Raw genomic sequence first — 21,667 nt, 5'->3', positions numbered from 1 at the left:
TTCATTATTACTGTATTTGTCATGGTGATCTGGGATCAATGATCTTTGCTATGACTATGGCAAAAAGACAACAACTCACTGACGGTTAGCATTTTTCAGCAGTGAAGCATTTTTAAGTAACATACGTACCTTGTGTTTTTAGACATAATGCTGTTGCACACTTAGTAGACCACACTATAGTGTAAACAGAACTTTTATATGCACTGGGAGAGCAAAAAATTCATGTGACTTGCTTTATCGCAGTATTTCCTTTATTGTGGCCATCTGCAACAGAACCAACAGTATCTCTGAGGTATGCCTTGGAGTCCAGATTTGAGGGCACAGAAGATTAAACCTGAGTGGTAGTATTTCAAATGAAAAAACAGAGAGGGACTTGTGAGATATTTAGAAGGAATAAGAAAGAAAAACTGGAAGGTCACTGAACAGAGAGATGGAGCAAATCAAATATTTTTAAGCTCATGAAACTGGCAAAATGACAATACTATGAAAAGAAATCGAACTGTGAATTCTCCAGGGATATCCGGGATTACCAAGTTTGGGGAGGAGAATGAGGGGCCAATAGAAAGAGACACAGTAATTGTAAGGATTTGGCCAGTAATTCAAATAAAACATCCAATAGTCAGTTGCAAGTTTGAGACTGCAATTTGTGATGACTCTGGGTCTCTTGAGGACTATTTGCTCTTAGTCTTTGAATTCCCAAGCACCTAGTACAGCTAGACACATAGCTTTTGTGACTGGCTGGCTAACTGCATAGAGATTTGGGGCCCAAGTGCACAAAGAAAATAAGTTGTGAGTGTGAACGAATACAGACTTTAAGACCAAGGAACAAAGAAAGGAGCCAAGAGAACAAAGTTTGAGAAAAAACTACATTGAAGGAATGGGAGGGAAAAAAGAAACCAATAATCAAGATAGGAAAGGTCAAAGAAGTAAACCCAGACAGAGAAATGGGAAGGGAAGGGAGGGGGAAAACAAGAATAGGATGGGAGGAGCCGGGGGTGGGGGGGGAGAAGAGATGTTACTTATTCATGATTTGAATTCATATATAGAGAGACTCAGAAGATGCACCAATGCAAAAATTCTAAAGTCACACTTAGTGAGCAAAAATGAAAATCATTAAAATGTTTCATTAATGACTTAAAGTAAATAAATTAACAGCTCCTGTCACATTGATTCATCCATTCCATGTGGGCACTCAATAAATGTTAATTGAGTTAAATTAATAACATTTGCTCAGTGGTAATAAAAAATTAATTTACTGTCTGTCGTCTCTGTTACTTAAGTTTATGCCCATTGCTTCTGCAATTACTTCTAGCCCAAAGAGAAATTTTCTATTTCCCTGACTTTCAGTACACACTTTCTTTCCCAAGAAATACAGTTGAACTTCTAATTTTTGTCCTAATTTTGGTGATTTTTTCCTGTTGAAAAAAATTATTTTCTCTAAGTTAATGTCAAGAACTATGTATAACATCCCAAATTTAGTTTCACGAGTTCCTTATTTAATTCCAAAATAGTTTTCTCTGCAGAAGATGTGATGCCACTTTTTATGTGTTTCTCCTTTTAGCTTATGCTACTTTATAATACTTCGGGTACAAAGTCCAATAACACCACAAAAGAAGGAATCTGGGGAAATTACTGTTAGCATTCCATCTATAAAAGATGGAAGATGTCAGTAACATTCACCCAAAAATTGTGACTCATTTCAGATGTCAGAATTCTGGGTTGAACAGACTGGATTCTGAAATGTGTGTTTGTCAGATGATTTTCTAATGAGTAACAGATAGTTCCCAGTGGGGAATGAAAAAAAATAAAAATATAAACAGAGATTATAGAATTAAAATAACTTTATGAATGGCAGTTTAACTTCTCCATAAAATTCTCTCAGTACAAGCCCAGTGCCTCCAAATGGTTGCTTAATGTAGCACACCACTTAGATTCAAAATGCTATACTTAAAAGTGTCGAGAAATTAAAAAGAGAATCATATACCACTTGGCTGTATACTGTATTCTCCGCATGTTCTTATATTCCAGTAACCTCTATCCAACTTTTTTTTTGTTACTGAATTACTTTGTGCAAAAGCAATTTACATTACATGCAGCCTGACTACGTGTGATAATTTGAGCTGATTGTCAATTAATTCTGTAGTAAATAGCTGCTGTAATCTCTATACTCATCAAGGTTTTCTTATCTATCAACTTTTCCTGAAATGCTCTTTGATGTACGGGATACAGCAGCTGTAACTAAAGAGGCAGGATTCCCTAAGTGTGCAACAAAGTAGTCTTAGCTTTGCAAAGACTGCTTAGGTATGTCTGTAAAGCAACGTTACTTGCAAGGCTTGATTTCAGGTAGGTGACACATCACCGGATTGAGAGTGAAGAGGGTTTTGCTGATGTGCAGTCCCAATAGTGAGGAAGCAGAGATAAAAGCTAAGAACAAATTGGAGAAAATGTTGAATAATATAAAGAGACAGGGACGAGAGCAAAGCTTTTGGAATCCAAACGGCCTGGGTTCAAATCCCAGCTCTACCATTTACTAACAAAGAAGCCTCAGGGAACTTATCTAAATAAACTAAGCCTTGGTTACGCTCATTCATCTGTTAACTTGGGGTACCAATTTATACATTTCCCATCTGTCCTGGGAGGCTGCCAGTATTACCTCCTAGAGTCTTTGTGATGCTTAAATTAAATAAGGTATATAGTGGTAACACAGAACTTGACACACAAGGTATACAATTCTGTGTGCTGTGTGTGTGTGTGTGTGTGTGTGTGTGTGTGTAAAGCAGTGGTTTGATATTCAAAATTGGTGGTTTTGCCCCATGGAGGAAATGTGGCAATATCCACAGACCTTTTGTTTGTCATGTCCTAGGGCAGCTGGTGTTACTGGCATCAAGCAGGTAGAGGACAGGGATGCTGCTAAACATCCTACAATCTCCCTGTGACAAAGAATTACCTGGCCCCAAATATCAGTGCTTCTCTAAGTACTGAAGGCATAATGTGAGTGACTATTTGTGATTAAAGCTGGTTACTTGACACTTTGATATCCAAGCAAGAAAAATAAACTATGATTTTTGTCATCATCGTCATCATCATCGTTATCATCACTATACCATTAATTTGGTGAATCTCTCTTGGGTTAAAGGAACCCAAGAGCTTCCCAATCTGTTGAACTAATTCTATCTATTCAATATTACATTAACTGCTATCAACAATAGATGTTTTTCTGAACCCCTATTTCTGCAACCAAGAGATTTAAAGCTAGCAGCCTAAGAGGTAGGGAATAAAAATTAAACACTGTTGAAAACCAAAGCTGTTTGGAGGCTCAGAAAGCAACAAAAATGGCCTAAGACAACTGTGCGTGCAATACTGTCAGCTCTCGTGCCAGTTAGGAGCCTTTGGAGAGCAACTGCCTCGTGATTAGCTTCTGAAAATCACTGATGTATGTATCAGTGGCTGTCCTCTCCTTCCTCCACTCTCAAAAGCAGAAGGCCCCTGTGGCAGTGGTTCCCAAACTTTTCTGCATGTTGGAATCACTCAGGGAGCTTTGAAAATCCCTCAGGAAATGTGATCTAATCTGTTGAGGGGGAGGAGGGATTGCCTGAGCTTTAAAAAAATTCCAAATTTTTAGAAGGTTTCCTAGATGATTCTACCCTGTAGACACATCTACCACTGTCCTAGGAGGTAGGATCAAGCAGAGATTTCCATCTACCTCAAACTAAGAAGCAATTTCTCAAAGGACAATGAAAACGGACTTGGCAAGAATGTATTTCTTGCACAGAGCTACCTAAGCACAGTAAAATTAAACCAGGTTCCCAACTGCTTTATTGATTTCAGTCACTCTGTGAGCATCACTGAATCAGGCACTGCGCTAGTGATGGAAAAGGCAATTCTCTAGAAGGCATCTTCACTATCTCCCAATAGTGCTGCCACATCACCAGGACTGATGCTTGTTTAGGTCTGAAGAAGTCCCTGGGTGTCATCCTGGATGCAGGTTTGAGAATACCTTCTGTTAACTCTTCTCTCCATCTTAGGATGATTTAATTGGTGTAGGTAAGCTATACACTGCCTGCATCACTACCCCATCTGGATGTTTCTGAAAGCCAGGGACCATGCCTGTCTTAGTCAGCACTTAATCCCCAGTTTCGAGACCAGCGCTTGTTATGTAACAGACCCTCAATTATTCTGCGGGAACCAGTAAATGAGTATGGGAGTTCTGAAATACACGAAGCACCTAGGTCTTTTCAGCCTTCGCTGTGCCTCTCCAAACCAGAATCTCAGTCAAAGACTTTGCTCTAGGTTCCCTGCCAGGTGGTTACATGGAAATAAAAGCCTGTTCCCAAGAAGTACACCCCCAAAGCCACAAAGACTATCAACTTCATAGACACCTAACAAATGGCAAGGCAGAGAAAAGACTGGCAAAGTAAGAGTCTTTAAGGGCAGATGTAGAAATGGGCTTATAGGATGGTTATGTGTGACCACTTTTCTTATACAGGGCAGGAAACTGAGGTTTGTAGACACAAAGAAATAAAACAACTTGATTGAGGTCACATACATTACTTAACAGCATTTAAGACACTTCTACTACTTCTGAGATCCATAAAACATTACGACAATAAGCTGACAACATTCTATGAGGTTTTGTTAATCCTAGTGAATGAATGCCTTGATTCTCCCCACCCATCACTATAAAAACCACTGTGTTTCTGAAATAAGTGGTACAAATTACTGTGATAGGTGAAACTTGTAATATGGGTAAGATTTTATAATTACTGAACTTTTATTCTTACATATATTTTCATTCAAGATAATCCTGTCCAATAATGCTTCATGCTTCTAAATAAGATTTTAATCTTATAAAAGCCTAGAATGTGAATTTTTCTGCCAACGTCCCTTCTTGGATCGGGAGGTCACGTCAACTATAAGCGGGTCTGTGTATGTGTGTTTTCTTTTTTCCTCTAGATACGCAACTCACAAACGGAAAGCAGGCAGACGAGAAAGCCATTAATACCATCGTCATAAACTCAGTATCCGAATTCAAAATCACAGATGGACCAGCCAAGGAAACCCCCAGTGAGAAAAAACTGTCAGAATCCAGCATATCACTGACCTCCCTTGAAGAATGCCAAACGAAATTTTCCTACCTCCAAACTCATCCTTCAGTTCATCCAAGAGACACTGATGGTATGTTTCTCACAATCAACCCATCTCTAAATAAAGCTCCCCAAACCCCAGCCCCTGGAAAACCATCATATATGCTGTTAGAAAAAAAAAAAAGTCTTCATGAATATTAAACAGGAAGGCTTCAATTTGAAAACTCTGATGAATGACACATGTGAAGGTCACCTGGCAATTATGAGGTGCTTGGCAGGTTGTTTGCTCTCAAAGCTGGGAGTTTGAGGCAAAGTGTTTTAAATAGCTAGAGTGAGGTAAAATCATTCTTGCTATGGAGCTATGAAGTAGACTAAAAAATGGTCAATTTTTTTCTCTTCTTGCATCTGGGACTACTCAACCCGTGACTCTAGGCTGAGAGGAGAAGAAGATAGGGTGGAATAGCATTGCAAAGCTGGAAAAGTATAAATATAGACTGCAGCAAAATACAAGGATGCTTACACCAGCAGCCTGTGGAAAAGGGTTGGTTCCTCTAGGTAACATCACCTCCTAGGCATTCGAATCAGTGCAAAGCTACACCAAACCACCTCTATATATGACATAAGAGGCATGTTGCATTTGCAAAACCAATTGCAAATTGAATTTATGCTAAATGATCAGCACAGTCAAGTTCAAGGTCATGGACTCCACACCAAGACATACGGAATTTTACTCATGTTAACTTTGCACTGACCTTCATAGGAGACATAAACCATTCAGGAATTGTGTAATGTTCCATATTGACATTTGCATTTAAAGAAACCTTGAAGTTTCTCAAAGGAAAACATAAAAAGGTACAGTTTCTGGTCCATATTTAAATTCATATTTACTTTATTAAAATAAGATAAAAAAGTGAAATAAACTTTGCATAACAGGAACTTTGAAATCACATCAGTTTAATTCCTGGCTCTGAAATTTATTCACTGTAACACTGGATTAAGTTTTTTACCATCTCTAAATCTCAGACTCAGTTTTATAATGGAGCTAGTAACACGCAATAGGGTGTTTTGAAGATCAAATGAAATAACAGGGGTAAAACATCCAGTAGACAAACTCTCACAGAACAGATGTTTGACTTCTGCTTTTATTATGATTATGGTTTTAAAAAGTAAGGGGAGAGATTTCTAACACACGTTATATACGATCTCGTGAAAACATTGCCATGGAGGCTTTAGACTAGAAGACACAATTGCCTGCAGTTGCCAGGAGACAGTGAGAATAAGGAAGTACCTCCAGATGTATGATAGGGATGGGTGAGGACTGTGGCAAGGAGAAGAACACTGCCTCTACTCAGCTCCAGCTAATTGTTGCCAGAAGGAAAAAGAGGTTCAGACCTGCCAGAACTAGAGTGTTACAGGAAATCTCCCAATTTTTAAGTGTTGGCAATAGTTCTATTTCTTCTATGAAGCCCCAGACACTCCCAACAATACACAGCTTTCAGCTAACTTTGGCCAATAGGCTGCCAGGTATGACCTTGAGTCCAAGATGATGTCCAAGCTTCTGGTTTTGTTAGAGCTTGATGCTAATCAAGAAAACAGGCAAGGGCTTCCCTGGTGGCGCAGTGGTTGAGAGTCCGCCTGCCGATGCAGGGGACACGGGTTCGTGCCCCGGTCCGGGAAGATCCCACATGCCACGGAGCAGTTGGGCCCATGAGCCATGGCCGCTGAGCCTGCGCATCCGGAGCCTGTGCTCCGCAACGGGAGAGGCCACAACAGTGAGAGGCCCGCGTACTGCAAAAAAAAAAAAAAAAAGAAAAGAAAACAGAGGAGAGTTCTCTACATTTTGACAATAGAGAATTTTATCAGATCATGTAAGGGATGCATGGATTTTTACTTGTAATGGACCTTGGTTGTAATGATCCCAGAATTACGAATTACCACTACATGTATCCACACAATACAGGAGAGTGCCCCTCCGGAACCACTCTGATCTGTCTTATCAGGTATCTTGGCAGAATGAGAAGGACCAATGCAGCTAGCATGATACCTGAACCCTTGTATTCTCAGGGAAGACCAAAATGACTACTCCATTAAAATGGCAACACATGCTCAGGAGCCTCATGTAGGAAAAGAACCAACTACTCTTTCTTCAAAAGGGCAAAGGAGATTCATGAAGACCATTGAATTAGACTGTTTTCTTAGGCCCTGGACAGAGGCTATTATGACCCAGAAAATTCCAGTATTAAGCTGACAACACAGGTAATAGCTCATCTTCATTTCTCACACTGCAAAAAAAAAAAAAAAAAATCCCCCCACTGAGGTAAGAGTTTTTGGTACCTGGTTAAAAAACAGAGTAAAACACCTAGACTAGGGCCCACAAATAGTGCTAAGAACCTCTCATTATCCTAGATAGCAAACATCAAGGAAATAAAGAGTTAAGTCAGACTCATTGCATTTTAGGAAAATTTTGATAGTAATTAATTTAAGGATGCAGAAATTGAGAGCTGGGGTCACTGTTCATACTGAGATAAATACAGAAATATCTTTCAGGAACAGCAGGGGAAACAGAAGGGAAAAGAGAAGATTGCATCCACTTTTATGTAGTTTGTGGTTAATTTATTTTCAAATATATAAATGAGTGCATAGGAATGGATGCTTAATTGCTAATATCTATTATTTATATACATTGCCCCACTTAAAACAGGATGGAGAAGCCTCACACATGCAGATTTTGTAAAATGTGTTACATCCATTAGCACAGTTCATGGTGTGTACTCTGATGGGAATTTAAAATGATCTTTACTGCACATCACACACTATGTGCTGTGACATTATTATTAAATTGTGCCTCATCCTGTGTGGTCCCTTTCCTGAAGAAAATGGAACAAGTACAGAGCACTATCTGTGTCTCTGCTTCTGCTTCTATGTTCAGATTGCAAAAGCATCCCCGTGGATGATAAAACCAGGGATACACATGATATGAGAAAACAGGCTCCTTAAAAAGAATCTTGAGAATAAACCTAATTGATGTATAATTTTGAATTTGAGATGTCTCATCCAGGTGGAAGGGGAAAATCATAAATACAAGATACCTCAAAAGAACAGTCTTAATTACACCATGGACTACTGAATAAAATGATTACATTTTCTACACTGTAAATTTCATACAATTAAATGCAATAGTGTCATCTTATAAAATGTTTCAATTTTATAATTATTTCAGTTCATTTGCTCAGAAAAAAACATAAGCAAAAATTTACTAAGTATCACCCAAATCTAGTCATTCTAGTTCTAAAGAACTGACTTGAATGTTAGTTGTGCTTGTCTGAACTTAAATAGATCTTGACATATTTAAGTAGCTATTAAAATTGATAACATCAGGAATGATACCCCAGCTAGAGAAAGGCAGTCACACTTTATTTATTCCCATTCTGTATTACATTTTTTTAAAGAACTAAATGTTGGGGGAGTGGGAACCAATTTTTATACTTTTTTGGTTTATTTATTTATTTATTTGGCTGCATTGGGTCTTTGTTGCTGCGTGCGGGCTTTCTCTAGTTGCGGAGAGTGGGGCCACTCTTCCTTGCGGTGCGCGGGCTTCTCATTGTGGCAGCTTCTCTTATTGTGGAGCATGGGCTCTAGGTGCACGGGCTTCAGTAGTTGCAGAACGCGGGCTCAGTAGTTGCAGCTCACGGGCTCTAGAGCGCAGGCTCAGTAGTTGTGGCTCATGGGCTTAGTTGCTCCGCGGCATGTGGGATCTTCCCAGACCAGGGCTCAAACCCGTGTCCCCTGCATTGGCAGGCGGATTCTTAAACACTGCACCCCCAGGGAAGTCCCAATTTTGATACTCTTTGACCAAAAACTTCTAGTGATCAGTTGGAGACAGGTGTCATGAATCTTGTTATTATGCCAAATTCTCTCAGGGACAGCACATTAACCATTAACGTATGAGAATACTGGGGGTATCTTGTCTTTTTTTTTCTTACTTTGTTTTGGGGGGAGAGGAAGGGAGACTGTTGTTTATCTGGGGTCACTTCTGGAAGAATCATGTTCTTGCCGCTTTGGAAAATGATTCCCAAAGATGCAGGAAGCATGTTTCTGGAGTTGAGGAATGCGCCAGGGACCACAGAGGGCAGCTACAGCTACCTCTTGCTCCTCCTTCCTCCTGATCCTGGGGAATCATGGTGGCAAGAACACTGAAAGCTGGAAAGACAAACTCAGGGATTACAGGACCGTGAACGTGGGGCCGACCTCAGGTATATGAGTGGAAACTCCTTCACACTGTTACCTTTTCCACCATGATTAAACATGATCCATTCTTATAAGGCAGATTCTTCCTCTCTTTATTACCCTCTTTTTTGTTCTTTTTTAAATTGAAGTATACTTGATTTACAATATTGTGTTACTTTCAGGTGTACGGCATAGTGATTCAGTATTTTTGTAGATTATATCCCATTATAGGTTATTACAAGTTAAAGGGTATAATTCTCTATGCTGTACAGTATATTCTTGTTGCTTATCTATTTTATACATAGTAGTTTGTATCTGTGAAGCCCATACCTCTAATTTGTGGCCCCCTTCCATCACCCCTTTGGTAACCATGTTAAGATGTGGTATACATATACAAGGGAATACTACTCAGCCATAAAAAAGAATGAAATACTTCCACTTGCAGCAGCGTGGATTATCCTAGAGAATATTCTGCTTAGTGAAGTAAATCAGACAGAGAAAGACAAACACCATGTAAGTAGCCACTATCCAGTTAACATTTAGCACCTTCAGAAGCTGCAGTAGTCCTTCAGGGGCGTGAGGGTATCACTTAGCATATTATAGCCTCCACATCCTCAATGTACCCTAGGGGTGTAAAGAGGAAATGGAACCAACTTAAGAGAGGGTTTTTATCATGGCTTCTTGCTCAAAGGCAAATACCACTTCCAGCTGAATGGCCTGCAGGTCTTGGATACATCTTAAACCTCCTTTAATCCAGGTTTAACGAAGAAAGAAGTAGGAAATGAGATGGGTACTATGACAGCAGCAACTAGAGCCTATGCCATGATGCCAGGTAGTCCAATAAAAGAAATTTAATACTTGGGAATGTGTTACAAAGGTATAGGGAGAGGTGAAAAGCTACGTGAGGAAATTACCGACAACAGGAAAGCTCTGCCACCTCCTCCCTTGGTCTCTCTAGGGCACTAGTAAATCACTACTACTGGCATTAGCTCATTGGCCACTAGCAACTAACTATTACTAGACAGACCACTAGTAAGTGGCATTAGCAGAAGTCACAAAGAGAAGGGCATTCGGAAAAAGATAAAACCAAAGGGAAGATACAAAGCAGAGAGAAAGAAGGAGATATACCCCAGGCTTTCCTTTCTCCCACCCTCCCATTTCCTATAGCTGCCTCCTATTGGCTGGAGCTAGCCAGAAGCCACCTGGCAGAACCTGCAAAACACATCTTACCAGTCTTGCGAATACAGAGGGGAGTAGGGTGAGAGGGGAATGGAAGGGAGAACAGGTCACCAGGAGGCCTAGAGCATCTGGTGCCAGGCTTGAACGTGACAGAAGAAAGCGTGTGTGTTATGAAGGGCAGGTCAGCTTCAGAGTTAAGGGCTCTGGAGGAGACAATCTAGGTTCACATGACAGCCCCACCACTTCCTGTATTTCTTAAATTCTCTGAGTCACAGTTCCCTCATCTATAGAACAGTAGTAGTACTCAATTGAGAGTTATCTCAAGACCCATGTGAGATGTTTGTAAAGTGTACAGGACTGCAAATTTGCTTTCCACGAACCAGCTGGCACATCTAACAATGAGAAAGAGAGCACAGATTTTGGATCCAGAGTTAGATTAATTCCTTGCTCCACCACCACACAGGTGAAAGTTTTAGGACAGTCAGTGACAATCCCTAAGCCTTACCTTACATCTAAAAAGTGGGGACCATGTTGTTTATCTCTTATTGTTCATTTATTCATTCATTCAACAAGAGATAAGCCATTCTTGTGACTTAGGTTTTAAGTAGGGGGGGAACTAATCAATAAACTAATTAGTATACTATCCTGTGGTCAGTGCTATGAAGAAAACAACAAAGCAGGGTGCTATGAGAGTTTCTGCAAGGATGTGATTTACAGGGAAGGTGTTTTAAGCTAAAGACCCAAAGGTTGAGTACGAGTTAGGTAAAGTTGTGAGGGGAAAGTGTGCAACACAGGCCAGAGACAGAGCATGTACAAAGGCCCTGAGCTAGATGCATCCCAGGAACTGAAATTTAACCAGTGTGGCTGGAGTGCAGTGAGTAAGGAGGACACTGGAACTGGAATGCAGAGCAACAGGCAGGAACCTGATCACACAGGAGCTTGCAGGCTATGCCAAGGATTTAGGACTTGACTCTAAAGGGAGAGTGAGATGTTCTAATTAATGATTAACTGTATCACAGGGGCTGATGAATTTGAGGTGGGCTCATGTGGAAGCAGTGTCAGGACAGGAGGCTGTTTCTGTTGACCTGATGATGGCTGATGGTGGCTACAGCTAGGATGGTGGATAGAGGCTGATGGGTTTCAAATAGGAATTTGAGAGAGAATCAGCAGAACTTAGGAAAGAACTGGCTGGGAAGGGTATGATGAGGAAAGGGAAAATGACAAGAATGAGTCCCAGATTTGTGCCAATTCATCTGCGTGTTCGGGAGCCATTCACAAGAGAAAACGAGGGAAGAGACAGGTTTGTGGGATGCGGGAAAGAGGGACACCCATGATGTAATGCGGCCTTGGTAAGTGTGAGATGTTCTGAGCACAGAGCAGAAGAGATGGGAAGCAGGCAGCAGGATGCAGGGATGATGTTTTGGATGGGCCGAGAGGAGAACTAATCATAGGCTATGACTCTGAACATCAAGTTTATTAAACATGAAAGTCCCAAGGAATACTGCAGGCAAAGGAAAATATACCCATTCAGGAGAACGGAAAGTCCAACTCTCTTTTCAAACAGTGCCACTTTCAATTTTCCTCTGAACTGCTTACTCTACCTTTGTGCAAACATAAACTGGCCATATGCAAAACAGGTTTGCCTGCTCGTGTATAATTATTTAATATGTCTTTTAGGAACAGTGTGGAACACACTTGAAAGTGGGGAGAAATCTGTTTTCAATTCATTAATGTTGCCGTGTTTCTCTAGGCAAGAGGCTCTGCCCTTTACAACCAAATAAAAAGGACTGACTTATAAACAGAAAAAAATGGGCTCTATTCTCAAGTGCAAAATAGAGAGATAGAAGGAAACAAATGCCAACTTGACCAAAGGATTAGGCCAACATATATTTTTTTATAAATAAAATCTATAATATACATCAGAAGCAGAGACCTCTGGAGTCTGCCAGTTTGAGGAGACGTTGGCAAGAGGATTTGAACCAAACGGTTATACGCCCACAGGAAATTATAAGGCCATTTTACAAACAGGTTTTCACACTCTGATAGGAAACACCAGCTCCCATCCCCACAGAACACCCTACACCCAACCTGACTTACTTCCAAGCCAAACTTTCAGTCTCGCACCTACAAAAGACAGGACCTAGTGGGAAAATCATTTGTATATGGTCATGGACCTGAGTCTCTAGCCTAAAAGATCAGGGAGCATTTGCTTGGAATATTTTCTTCTGAGAACTTCTTCTTTGCCAGGGGCTGCTATAGCAGCAGTCTTGGAATTGCAAAAAACGTGACGAGGTTTTATGCCTGAAATCTTTGACCACCAACACGCCCTCTTCAGAAATGCATACGCAGAATAGAGTCTATGTACAGCACTCACTCACTCCTGAATTTCTGCGGGAGATTTATAGTGACTTATGAGTTACGGGTGAGTTGGCCACATGCTAGAAACTGGCTCTGAGTGAACAAAAATACTCCCAGTCTGGCAAAGAGATGAGTACACACACCACAGACATACTATGGAATAGTCCACCTAAACTACAAATACTGAGTGATGGCCACAGCACCTGCAACAATATATGGCAATTCAAGTGGTCATAAAAGTCATGGTGTGGTTCTTTACCACTGTCTTATGGGGAAGAAAGAAATGGACGGTGAGAGGCAGGGGGAGGGGAAGGAACACAGGGATGAAGGGAGATTTCTGTTTACCTATATGCAGAACTCACTTTAGACCTTTATAGATGTTTTTAAAAGAAATAAGAATGGTTTTCTTTAAAATATTTGTTCCCTTTCAGAGCAAGTTTCCATGCTCTCCCTTCTCTTAAACACTAAGAAGTATATGAATAAGAAAAGAAAAAAGTTTTCTGGAAAACATTGTTTGAATTCAATGAAGGGAGCTCTAGGAACACTTAGATCGCTCTGACAGGTGAGGCAAAGAGTGAAATCTCTCCTGCAGGCTTGTACAGTTACAGTCAACTGAAGTCTGAAAACCAAAGGTTATTAACATTCTTAATGGGGGAAAAATAGATTACAAAAAGTCTAATGTTAATTGATTGATAAGCCCATCAGGAGGAATGAATTTTTCTCCAATTCATGCTAGAATGTTACTTTCAACCATCAAGTCTTCAGGATGCTGATTTTAATTAATTAGATGCTGTATCACATGAACACTTACCTACCCTTTTTCAAAACCCTCACATGTTGTTGAGACTTTCTTAACTAAAAAAAGGAAGAAAGGAAGGAAGGAAGCAAGGAAGGAAGGAAGGAAGGAAGGAAGGGAGGGAGGGAGGGAGGGAGAGAAAAAAAGAAAGGAGGGAGGGAGGAAGGGAAGGAACGAAAAAGAAAGAAAAAGAAAGGAAGGAAACAGAAACTAGCAAACAGAATCCAGCAGCACATTAAAAGGATCAAACACCATGATCAAGTGGGGTTTATCCCAGAATGCAAGGATTCTTCAGTAAATGCAAATCAATCAATGTGATACACCATATTAACAAACTGAAGGAGAAAAACCATAGGATCGTCTCAACAGATGCAGAAAAAGCTTCTGACAAACTTCAACACCCACTTATGATAAAAACTCTCCAGAAAGTAGGCATAGAGGGAACTTACCTCAACATAATAATAAAGGCCATATATGACAAACCCACAGCCAACATCGTTCTCAATGGTGATAAACTGAAACCATTTCCACTAAGATCAGGAACAAGACAAGTTTGCCCAATCTCACCACTGTTATTCAACATAGTTTTGGAAGTTTTAGCCACAGCAATCAGAGAAGAAAAGGAAATAAAAGGAATCCAAATCAGAAAAGAAGTAGTAAAAGTGTCACTTTTTGCAGATGATGTGATACCATATATAGAGAATCCTACAGATGCTACCAGAAAACTACTAGAGCTAATCAATGAATCTGGTAAAGTAGCAGGATACAAAATTAATGCACAGAAATCTCCTGCATTCCTATACACCTATGATGAAAAATCTAAAAGAGAAATTAAGGAAACACTCCCATTTACCACTGCAACAAAAAGAATAAAATACCTAGGAATAAACCTACCTAAGGAGACAAAACACCTGTATGCAGAAAACTATAAGACACTGATGAAAGAAATTAAAGATGATACAAACGGAGAGATACACCATGTTCTTGGATTGGAAGAATCAACATTGTGAAAATGACTATACTACCCAAAGCAATCTACAGATTCAATGCAATCCCTATCAAACTACCAATGGCATTTTTCACAGAACTAGAACAAAAAATTTCACAATTTGTATGGAAACACAAAAGGCCCCTAATAGCCAAAGCAATCTTGAGAAAGAAAAATGGAGCTGGAGGAATCAGGCTCCCTGACTTCAGACTATACTAGAAAGCTACAGTAATCAAGACAGTATGGTACTGGCACAAAAACAGAAGTATAGATCAATGCAACAGGATAGAAAGCCCAGAGAGAAACCCACGCACCTATGGTCACCTTATCTTTTTTTTTTTTTTTTTTTTGCGGTACGCGAGCCCCTCACTGCTGTGGCCTCTCCCATTGCGGAGCACAGGCTCCAGACGCGCAGGCTCAGCGGCCATAGCTCACGGGCCCAGCCACTCCGCGGCATGTGGGATCTTCCCGGACCGGGGCACGAACCCATGTCCCCTGCATCAGCAGGCGGACTCTCAACCACTGCGCCACCAGGGAAGCCCGGTCACCTTATCTTTGATAAACGAGGCAAGAATATACAAGACAGCGTCTTCAATAAGTGGTGCTGGGAAAACTGGAGAGCTACATGTAAAAGAATGAAATTAGAAAACTCCCTAACACCATACACAAAAATAAACTCAAAATGGATTAATGACCTAAATGTAAGGCCAGACACTATCAAATTCCTAGAGGAAAGCATAAGCAGAACACTCTATGACATAAATCACAGCAAGATCCTTTTTGACCCACCTCCTAGAGAAATGGAAATAAAAACAAAAATAAACAAATGGGACCTAATGAAACTTCAAAGCTTTTGCACAGCAAAGGAAACTATAAACAAGACCAAAAGACAACCCTCAGTATGGGAGAAAATATTTGCAAATGAAGCAACTGACAAAGGCTTAATCTCCAAAATATACAAGCAGCTCATGCAGCTCAATATCATAAAAACAAACAGCCCAATCCAGAAATGGGCAGAAGACCTAAATAGACATTTCTCCAAAGAAGATATACAGATTGCCAACAAACACATGAAAGGATGCTCAACATTACTAATCATTAGAGAAATGCAAATCTAAACTACAATGAGGTATCACCTCACACCAGTCAGAATGGCCATCATCGAAAGGTCTACAAACGATAAATGCTGAAGAGGGTGTGGAGGAAAGGGAACCCTCTTGCACTGTTGGTGGAATGTAAATTGGTGCAGCCACTATGGAGAAGAGTATGGAGGCTCCCTAAAAAACTAAAAATAGAATTACCATACGACCCAGCAATCCCACTATTGGGCATATACCCTGAGGAAACCGTAATTCAAAAAGCGTCACGTGGGCTTCCCTGGTGGCGCAGTGGTTGAGAGTCCGCCTGCCAATGCAGGGGACACGGGTTTGTGCCCTGTTCCGGGAAGATCCCACATGCCGCGGAGCAGCTAAGCCTGTGAGCCATGGCCGCTGAGCCTGTGCGTCCGGAGCCTGTGCTCCGCAACGGAAGAGGCCACAACAGTGAGAGGCCCGCAAACCAGGGGGGGAAAAAAAAAAAAAAAGCGTCACGTACCACAATGTTCATTGCAGCGCTATTTACAATAGACAGGACGTGGAAGCAACCTAAGCATCCATTGACAGATGAATGGATAAAGAAGATGTGGCACATATATACAATGGAATATTACTCAGCCATAAAAGGAAACCAAATTGAGTTATTTGTAGTCAGGTGGATGGACCTAGAATCTGTCATACAGAGTGAAGTAAGTCAGAAGGAGAAAAACAAATACTGTATGGTAACACATATATGGAATCTAAAAGGAAAAAAAAAAATAGTCCTGAAGAACCTAGGGGCAGGAGAGGAATAAAGACACAGATGTACAGAATGGATTTGAGGACACGGGGAGGGGGAAGGGTAAGCTGGGACGAAGTGAGAGAGTGGCATGGATATGTATACACTACCAAATGTAAAATAGATAGCTAGTGGGAAGTAGACACATGGCACAGGGAGATCAGCTCGGGGCTTTGTGACCACCTAGAGGGGTGGGATAGGGAGGGTGGGAGGGAGATGAAAAAGGGAGGGGATATGGGGATATATGTATATGTATAGCTGATTCATTTTGTTATATAGCAGAATCTAACACCACAATGTAAAGCAATTATACTCCAATAAAGATGTTAAAAAAAAAAGAAAGGAAGGAAGGGAGGGAGGGAGGAAGGAAGGAAGATGTTAAGAAGTTATAATTTTAACAAGAGAACTGCTACATCTTCTAACTAATTCCCTTTATGGAAACAAAAAATACAATAATCTATAACCCATCACAGCTGTTTGGCTAGAATTACCAATTACCTTCAATGCCTTAGAGATACTTTTCACACTTTTACAAGTCTGCATAGTAAATTTTTAAACCAATTTTCTTAAAGAGGATTGATAAGATTTATACCATTTTAGGTGTACACGATGACATATTTCGTTTAAGTTGATATAAAATCAAGGCTTTACATAAATGGAGGAAAAAGAAGACAGGGATTAAAAATAAAAGACAACCTGAAACAACTATGATTATTTAAAAAGTCATTTATGTTAGGTTTTGGTGCTTTTCACTCACATTTGAATATGGGTGTTGCAGATTTACTGGAGTCCACATCAAACAAATAAGAAAGCCTTGTGACGAGAAGCCAGAAATGTGTATGATCGCTCATTGTCCCCAGATCTAATTGCTGCTGCAAGCTCCCTGCACTTGGGGAGGACTTGCTGTTTTTCAGACCACTGCAAGGTTTCCAGATAGGCAGCTAATTGTGCGGCTTCCCAGCACCTCTGCAGGCAACGCAAATAAAGTTTAGAAAAGTGACAGCACTTTAAATAACCAGATTACGTGGAATCAATAGGAAATGCTCAGGAAGTTAATGAAGCAATTAATTAAGTAGAGTGGATGGGGGAGGGGGAGCTTGAGAGGATAACTGGTGTACATCGCCCCTAATACGGATAAATAATTAAGAGCGGGCTATAAAGTTATCAAGCACACCACTGCACATGCCTCCTCTTCATATGCGCCCCCAGAGGGGCCACCTGTAATTGTCTTTCTTCTTCTTTAAACAGAGGACTGTGCCTCCCTCATCCTCACCTGTCTGTTTTGCCAGTTTTTGGATTGTCTCCTGATGCTCCCAGATACGTGTGAAACGGTGTGTACCAGTTTGTGCTGCCCCTCTCACAGGTATCGCCACACCTCAGATGAAAGCCACTCCCGGAATGACTGCAACTGCAACTGTGACATAGACTGCAGCCTTTTTGAATCTTGCCAGGAGACCAGTGAGTGTCTGGAGCTGGCCATGGAGATTTCAGAAATCTGTTACCACTAGCGCGACAAAGGAACCACATCCCAGCAGACCCTTTGGCCCCCGGGGGAAACTCCATTACAATGAGACTGTGATTTCTATGCGCTGAAATGTAAGGACTGTATACATTTCTTGGATGCTCCAGACCATTTTATTCTGCACCTGTCTGGGAAAAAGCTAGTATTGTCAACTCAATGGCCTTATTCCAAATTTCCCAACCGCATGGCTCACTGAAAAATCAGATCTTGATCACATGTGATGAACAAATCTTAAATACCTCTTAAATGCCATAGGTACAAGATGTTTCTTAACTGTAAAACAGCATGTGAAGCCATTCTGTTATTGCACTCACTGGCTTGCATCATGGATTCAACTTCATTCACAAATTCAGGACAAATTAGCACATTCTTTTAGAACTGACATACATTAGCTTGTCCTTCTAATGGACTCATGTATAAACATTATGCATTGTTGGTTATTATTAATAATGCATTGCATAACATCATTTTGTAATTAAAAATTTATTTGTACAGTCTCTTAAAATTTACTTATATGTTCAGTTTAGGTAGAAAGGGAATTAAATGAATTAGAAACCGTGTTCCTATAATTACTACAGATGTCTCCAAGACATATCCAGTGAATTTTGAATATGATGTACTTCGAGAGAGTGCTGTAATTCTAGACCGTATTATTATTATGTCTATGACTATGTCATAACAGGTTATGCATGTTCTTAATTTGTTACAGAAAGGCTTTTCTTTATTCTAATGAGCAGAAATGGGAATTACATGCAAGTTTCAAGAAAATGACCCCAGATCATCAATTTGCCATTTTCCTCATTCCTGTTTGTCAGGTACAATAAGCAGCAGGATATTAAAACAGAACCATTTCATTTTACTGAACGATGAGTTGTGTAGGCACCTGAAAGAAATACATGTGCAGGCACTTATGCAGCACTAAGTTTCCTAATACAGCACGTGCTTCACAAACCATATTTTTTTCTTTTTCTGATAATTCAAGTGATTCATAATTATGTTGAGCACTTCCTCACACGTACAAAAATTTTTTTAAAGATGTGATATAAACGTAGAAAGTGACTTCCAACTCCAACGAATTAAAACAATTTGTGCAGGTTGAAGTTACTTTGGAATTTTCTTTACTTTCTGTAGGCATGGCGTTGCTCACAAACATGTGCTTAAATATTCCCATGGACATCTTCACTGAACATAAAAAAGCACACTATATCAATAACCGAACAAAGAACACGAAAGTAAAATGGAGAGTCGAGGGAACTTTTTATGATTTAGGCAAACAACAACAACAAATTCCAAAATACCTGTCTTTGCCTGACTTAGGTAATTTTGAACAAAAGCTACACTTGTTTTGTTTCTGTAGTCAACTAGCACATTCTTCTACTCTGCAGTAATTGCCTCAAAACGCTGAAAACTCTTAATCTTTTGAAAATATTTTTAAGCTTCCCATCAAAAGGCACTGAACTGCTCTTGTCTTGTTCCTCATAGCACAGAGCATCCATGGTTAATGCAGGCTTCATCCCTGCTTGACTATCATGTTTTCCACAAAGTACAGAGCATGTGACTGCCCACCCCTTATGAAACACTTTGGTCTCAGTGCTTTTCGGAAGCTCAGAGACAACTCCATTCTCTATGCATAGAACTTGTAGATCTTTATGAGGGAAAACTATAAACCCTTAAGAAGGGGACTTAGAGATGTTCTTACCCAGTATTTTCATTTTTCCTAAGAGAAAATAGAGGACTCCAAGAACTGGCTTATCCAAGACCATACAGTTATTTAATAGCAGTGTTGGGAAATCAAACCGGTGGTCTAATTTTCTAATGACACTGTACCACCCCAGGATTCTCCACTTCTTAGTCCAGCTTTACACAGTGGTACAGCTACTCCAATTGTTCAAATATTAAACTACTACTAGACTGGCTCATAAACAGTTGCTACCGTGAACCTCCTTAGGGCTTCTCCCTGTACCCCCAGCCACCTGGCCCCTCTACAAGCACCCACCCACCTCCCCCCGATCCAGCCACTCAAGGAAGAACACCTGGACCTGCAGGGGGTTTCTGGGATCCTGTCCCAATAATATGGTACCTGGTGTCATTGATCAGGCCATGTCATATCGATGTTATTTATTTTGACCATCATTCCCTTATTCTTTCTAGTCTACATACCCTCAAATTGGGCAAAGATGGTCCATTTCGAATGTGAATTGAACGCTTGTCAATTAGAGACGTTAAGAATTGTCAGGTCTTGGGCTTCCCTGGTGTCACAGTGGTTGAGAGTCCGCCTGCTAATGCAGGGGACCTGGGTTCGTGCCCCGTTCCGGGAAGATCTCACATGCCACGGAGTGGCTGGGCCCGTGAGCCATGGCCGCTGAGCCTGCGCGTCCGGAGCCTGTGCTCCGCAACGGGACAGGCTACAACAGTGAGAGGCCCGCGTACCGCAAAAAAAAAAAGAAAAAAAGAATTGTCAGGTCTTATTTTATACTGTGGTCAGAATACTACAAGATCTTTCTGTGGCCTCTCTTACCACGGTTTGTTAACTTATTCCTCACTTTCAGAATTCACCATGCTCCATGCTCTAACAGAAAGGATCGGTTATACAAAGTGTGCAATTTCTTTTCTTTATCACCAATAATAAAACATCATCCTTTTTGCAAACATGAATGGCTCTTTCAATTGAATTCTTACACAATAAAATTTACGCAGCTGGGAAAATGCAATTGCAGAGGTAAGACAGATGAAAAAGGAATGTGGTTATTGATTAAATACAAATATCAGAATCTGAGAAGGCTCAGGTTTTTTTCTCTGCAATGATGAAGGCCGGTGATCACAAATAAAGATAATGTTGTTCTTTCAGGTGGGCTTTTAAGGGAAAAGAATATTCTGATTTAAGGAAGCACACTAGATAAGAGAGATCTGAGAACATACAACCTTTATAAGGATTCCAGAAGAGAAATTTTTTTCCCCACAGCAATATAACCAGATAAGTACATTGTCTTTGCTTTGCTCAATGGATTTTTATAAAACCATTGCTTCTCTAAAAGCCTACAAAATATGGAAAGCCATGAAAAAAAGAAGTTACATTTAACTTGCTGATGAAATTTTCCCACTACATAAGCTGATAGGCCTACAAAATTAATTATCAATGCTGGACCATCAAAGTTAATAAAGCAAAAGTCGCTTCCATTTTTTCCAAAGAAGTAAGACAACATAGTCAGGGAAGCTTTACAAATAGGAGACATCACATGAAGGCATATCAGCATTTTTTCAAGGATAAATGTGAAGGTGGAAACGCTTGAAGGACAGAATTCATTATCCAATGCCTCTAAATTTCTCCCTCTACAAAATGAAGCAAAAGAATAACACATACACTTAAGAGAGGCACTTTGACTATAGGAATTTTGCCCATCAAATGCGAAGTTCACCAAGGGTACACAAACTTATGACCTGTGATAAAATTATAAAATTTAAGTATTTGGTTTAATAGTTTGTTGGGTGTTCTCTGAAAAATATACCTGAGTTAAAACCTGAAGAGTTGCCATATAGAGCCTCACGTGAGCCGTTTAGAAAGGCAGAGTGAATAAAGCATAATTTTCCAGTGATCATAATCAACACTGGACCAAAACTGTATTAGTGAGATCCTCTACGTA

At 40.3% G+C, this 21,667-nt stretch overlaps 1 protein-coding gene across 2 annotated transcripts in view; it reads left to right on the top strand.

The window, feature by feature from the left end:
* Positions 1 to 20,681, top strand: part of MDFIC2 (MyoD family inhibitor domain containing 2) — a 101,832-nt gene extending 81,151 nt beyond the window's left edge. For both annotated transcript variants that reach the window (XM_067755186.1, XM_067755185.1), the window contains 2 exons: positions 4,954 to 5,175; positions 17,753 to 20,681. In XM_067755186.1, the coding sequence (XP_067611287.1) occupies positions 4,954 to 5,175; positions 17,753 to 18,012 (482 nt within the window). In that variant the 3' untranslated portion in view covers positions 18,013 to 20,681. The remainder of the gene's footprint in view (positions 1 to 4,953; positions 5,176 to 17,752) is intronic.
* Positions 20,682 to 21,667: the final 986 nt, after the last annotated feature.

This window comes from Pseudorca crassidens, chromosome 10, assembly GCF_039906515.1.
Source record: "Pseudorca crassidens isolate mPseCra1 chromosome 10, mPseCra1.hap1, whole genome shotgun sequence".
In the NCBI taxonomy this organism is placed as follows: Eukaryota; Metazoa; Chordata; class Mammalia; order Artiodactyla; family Delphinidae; genus Pseudorca; species Pseudorca crassidens.
The sequence above is the reverse complement of the archived record's forward strand: the minus strand, read 5'-3'. Positions and strand labels throughout refer to the sequence as shown.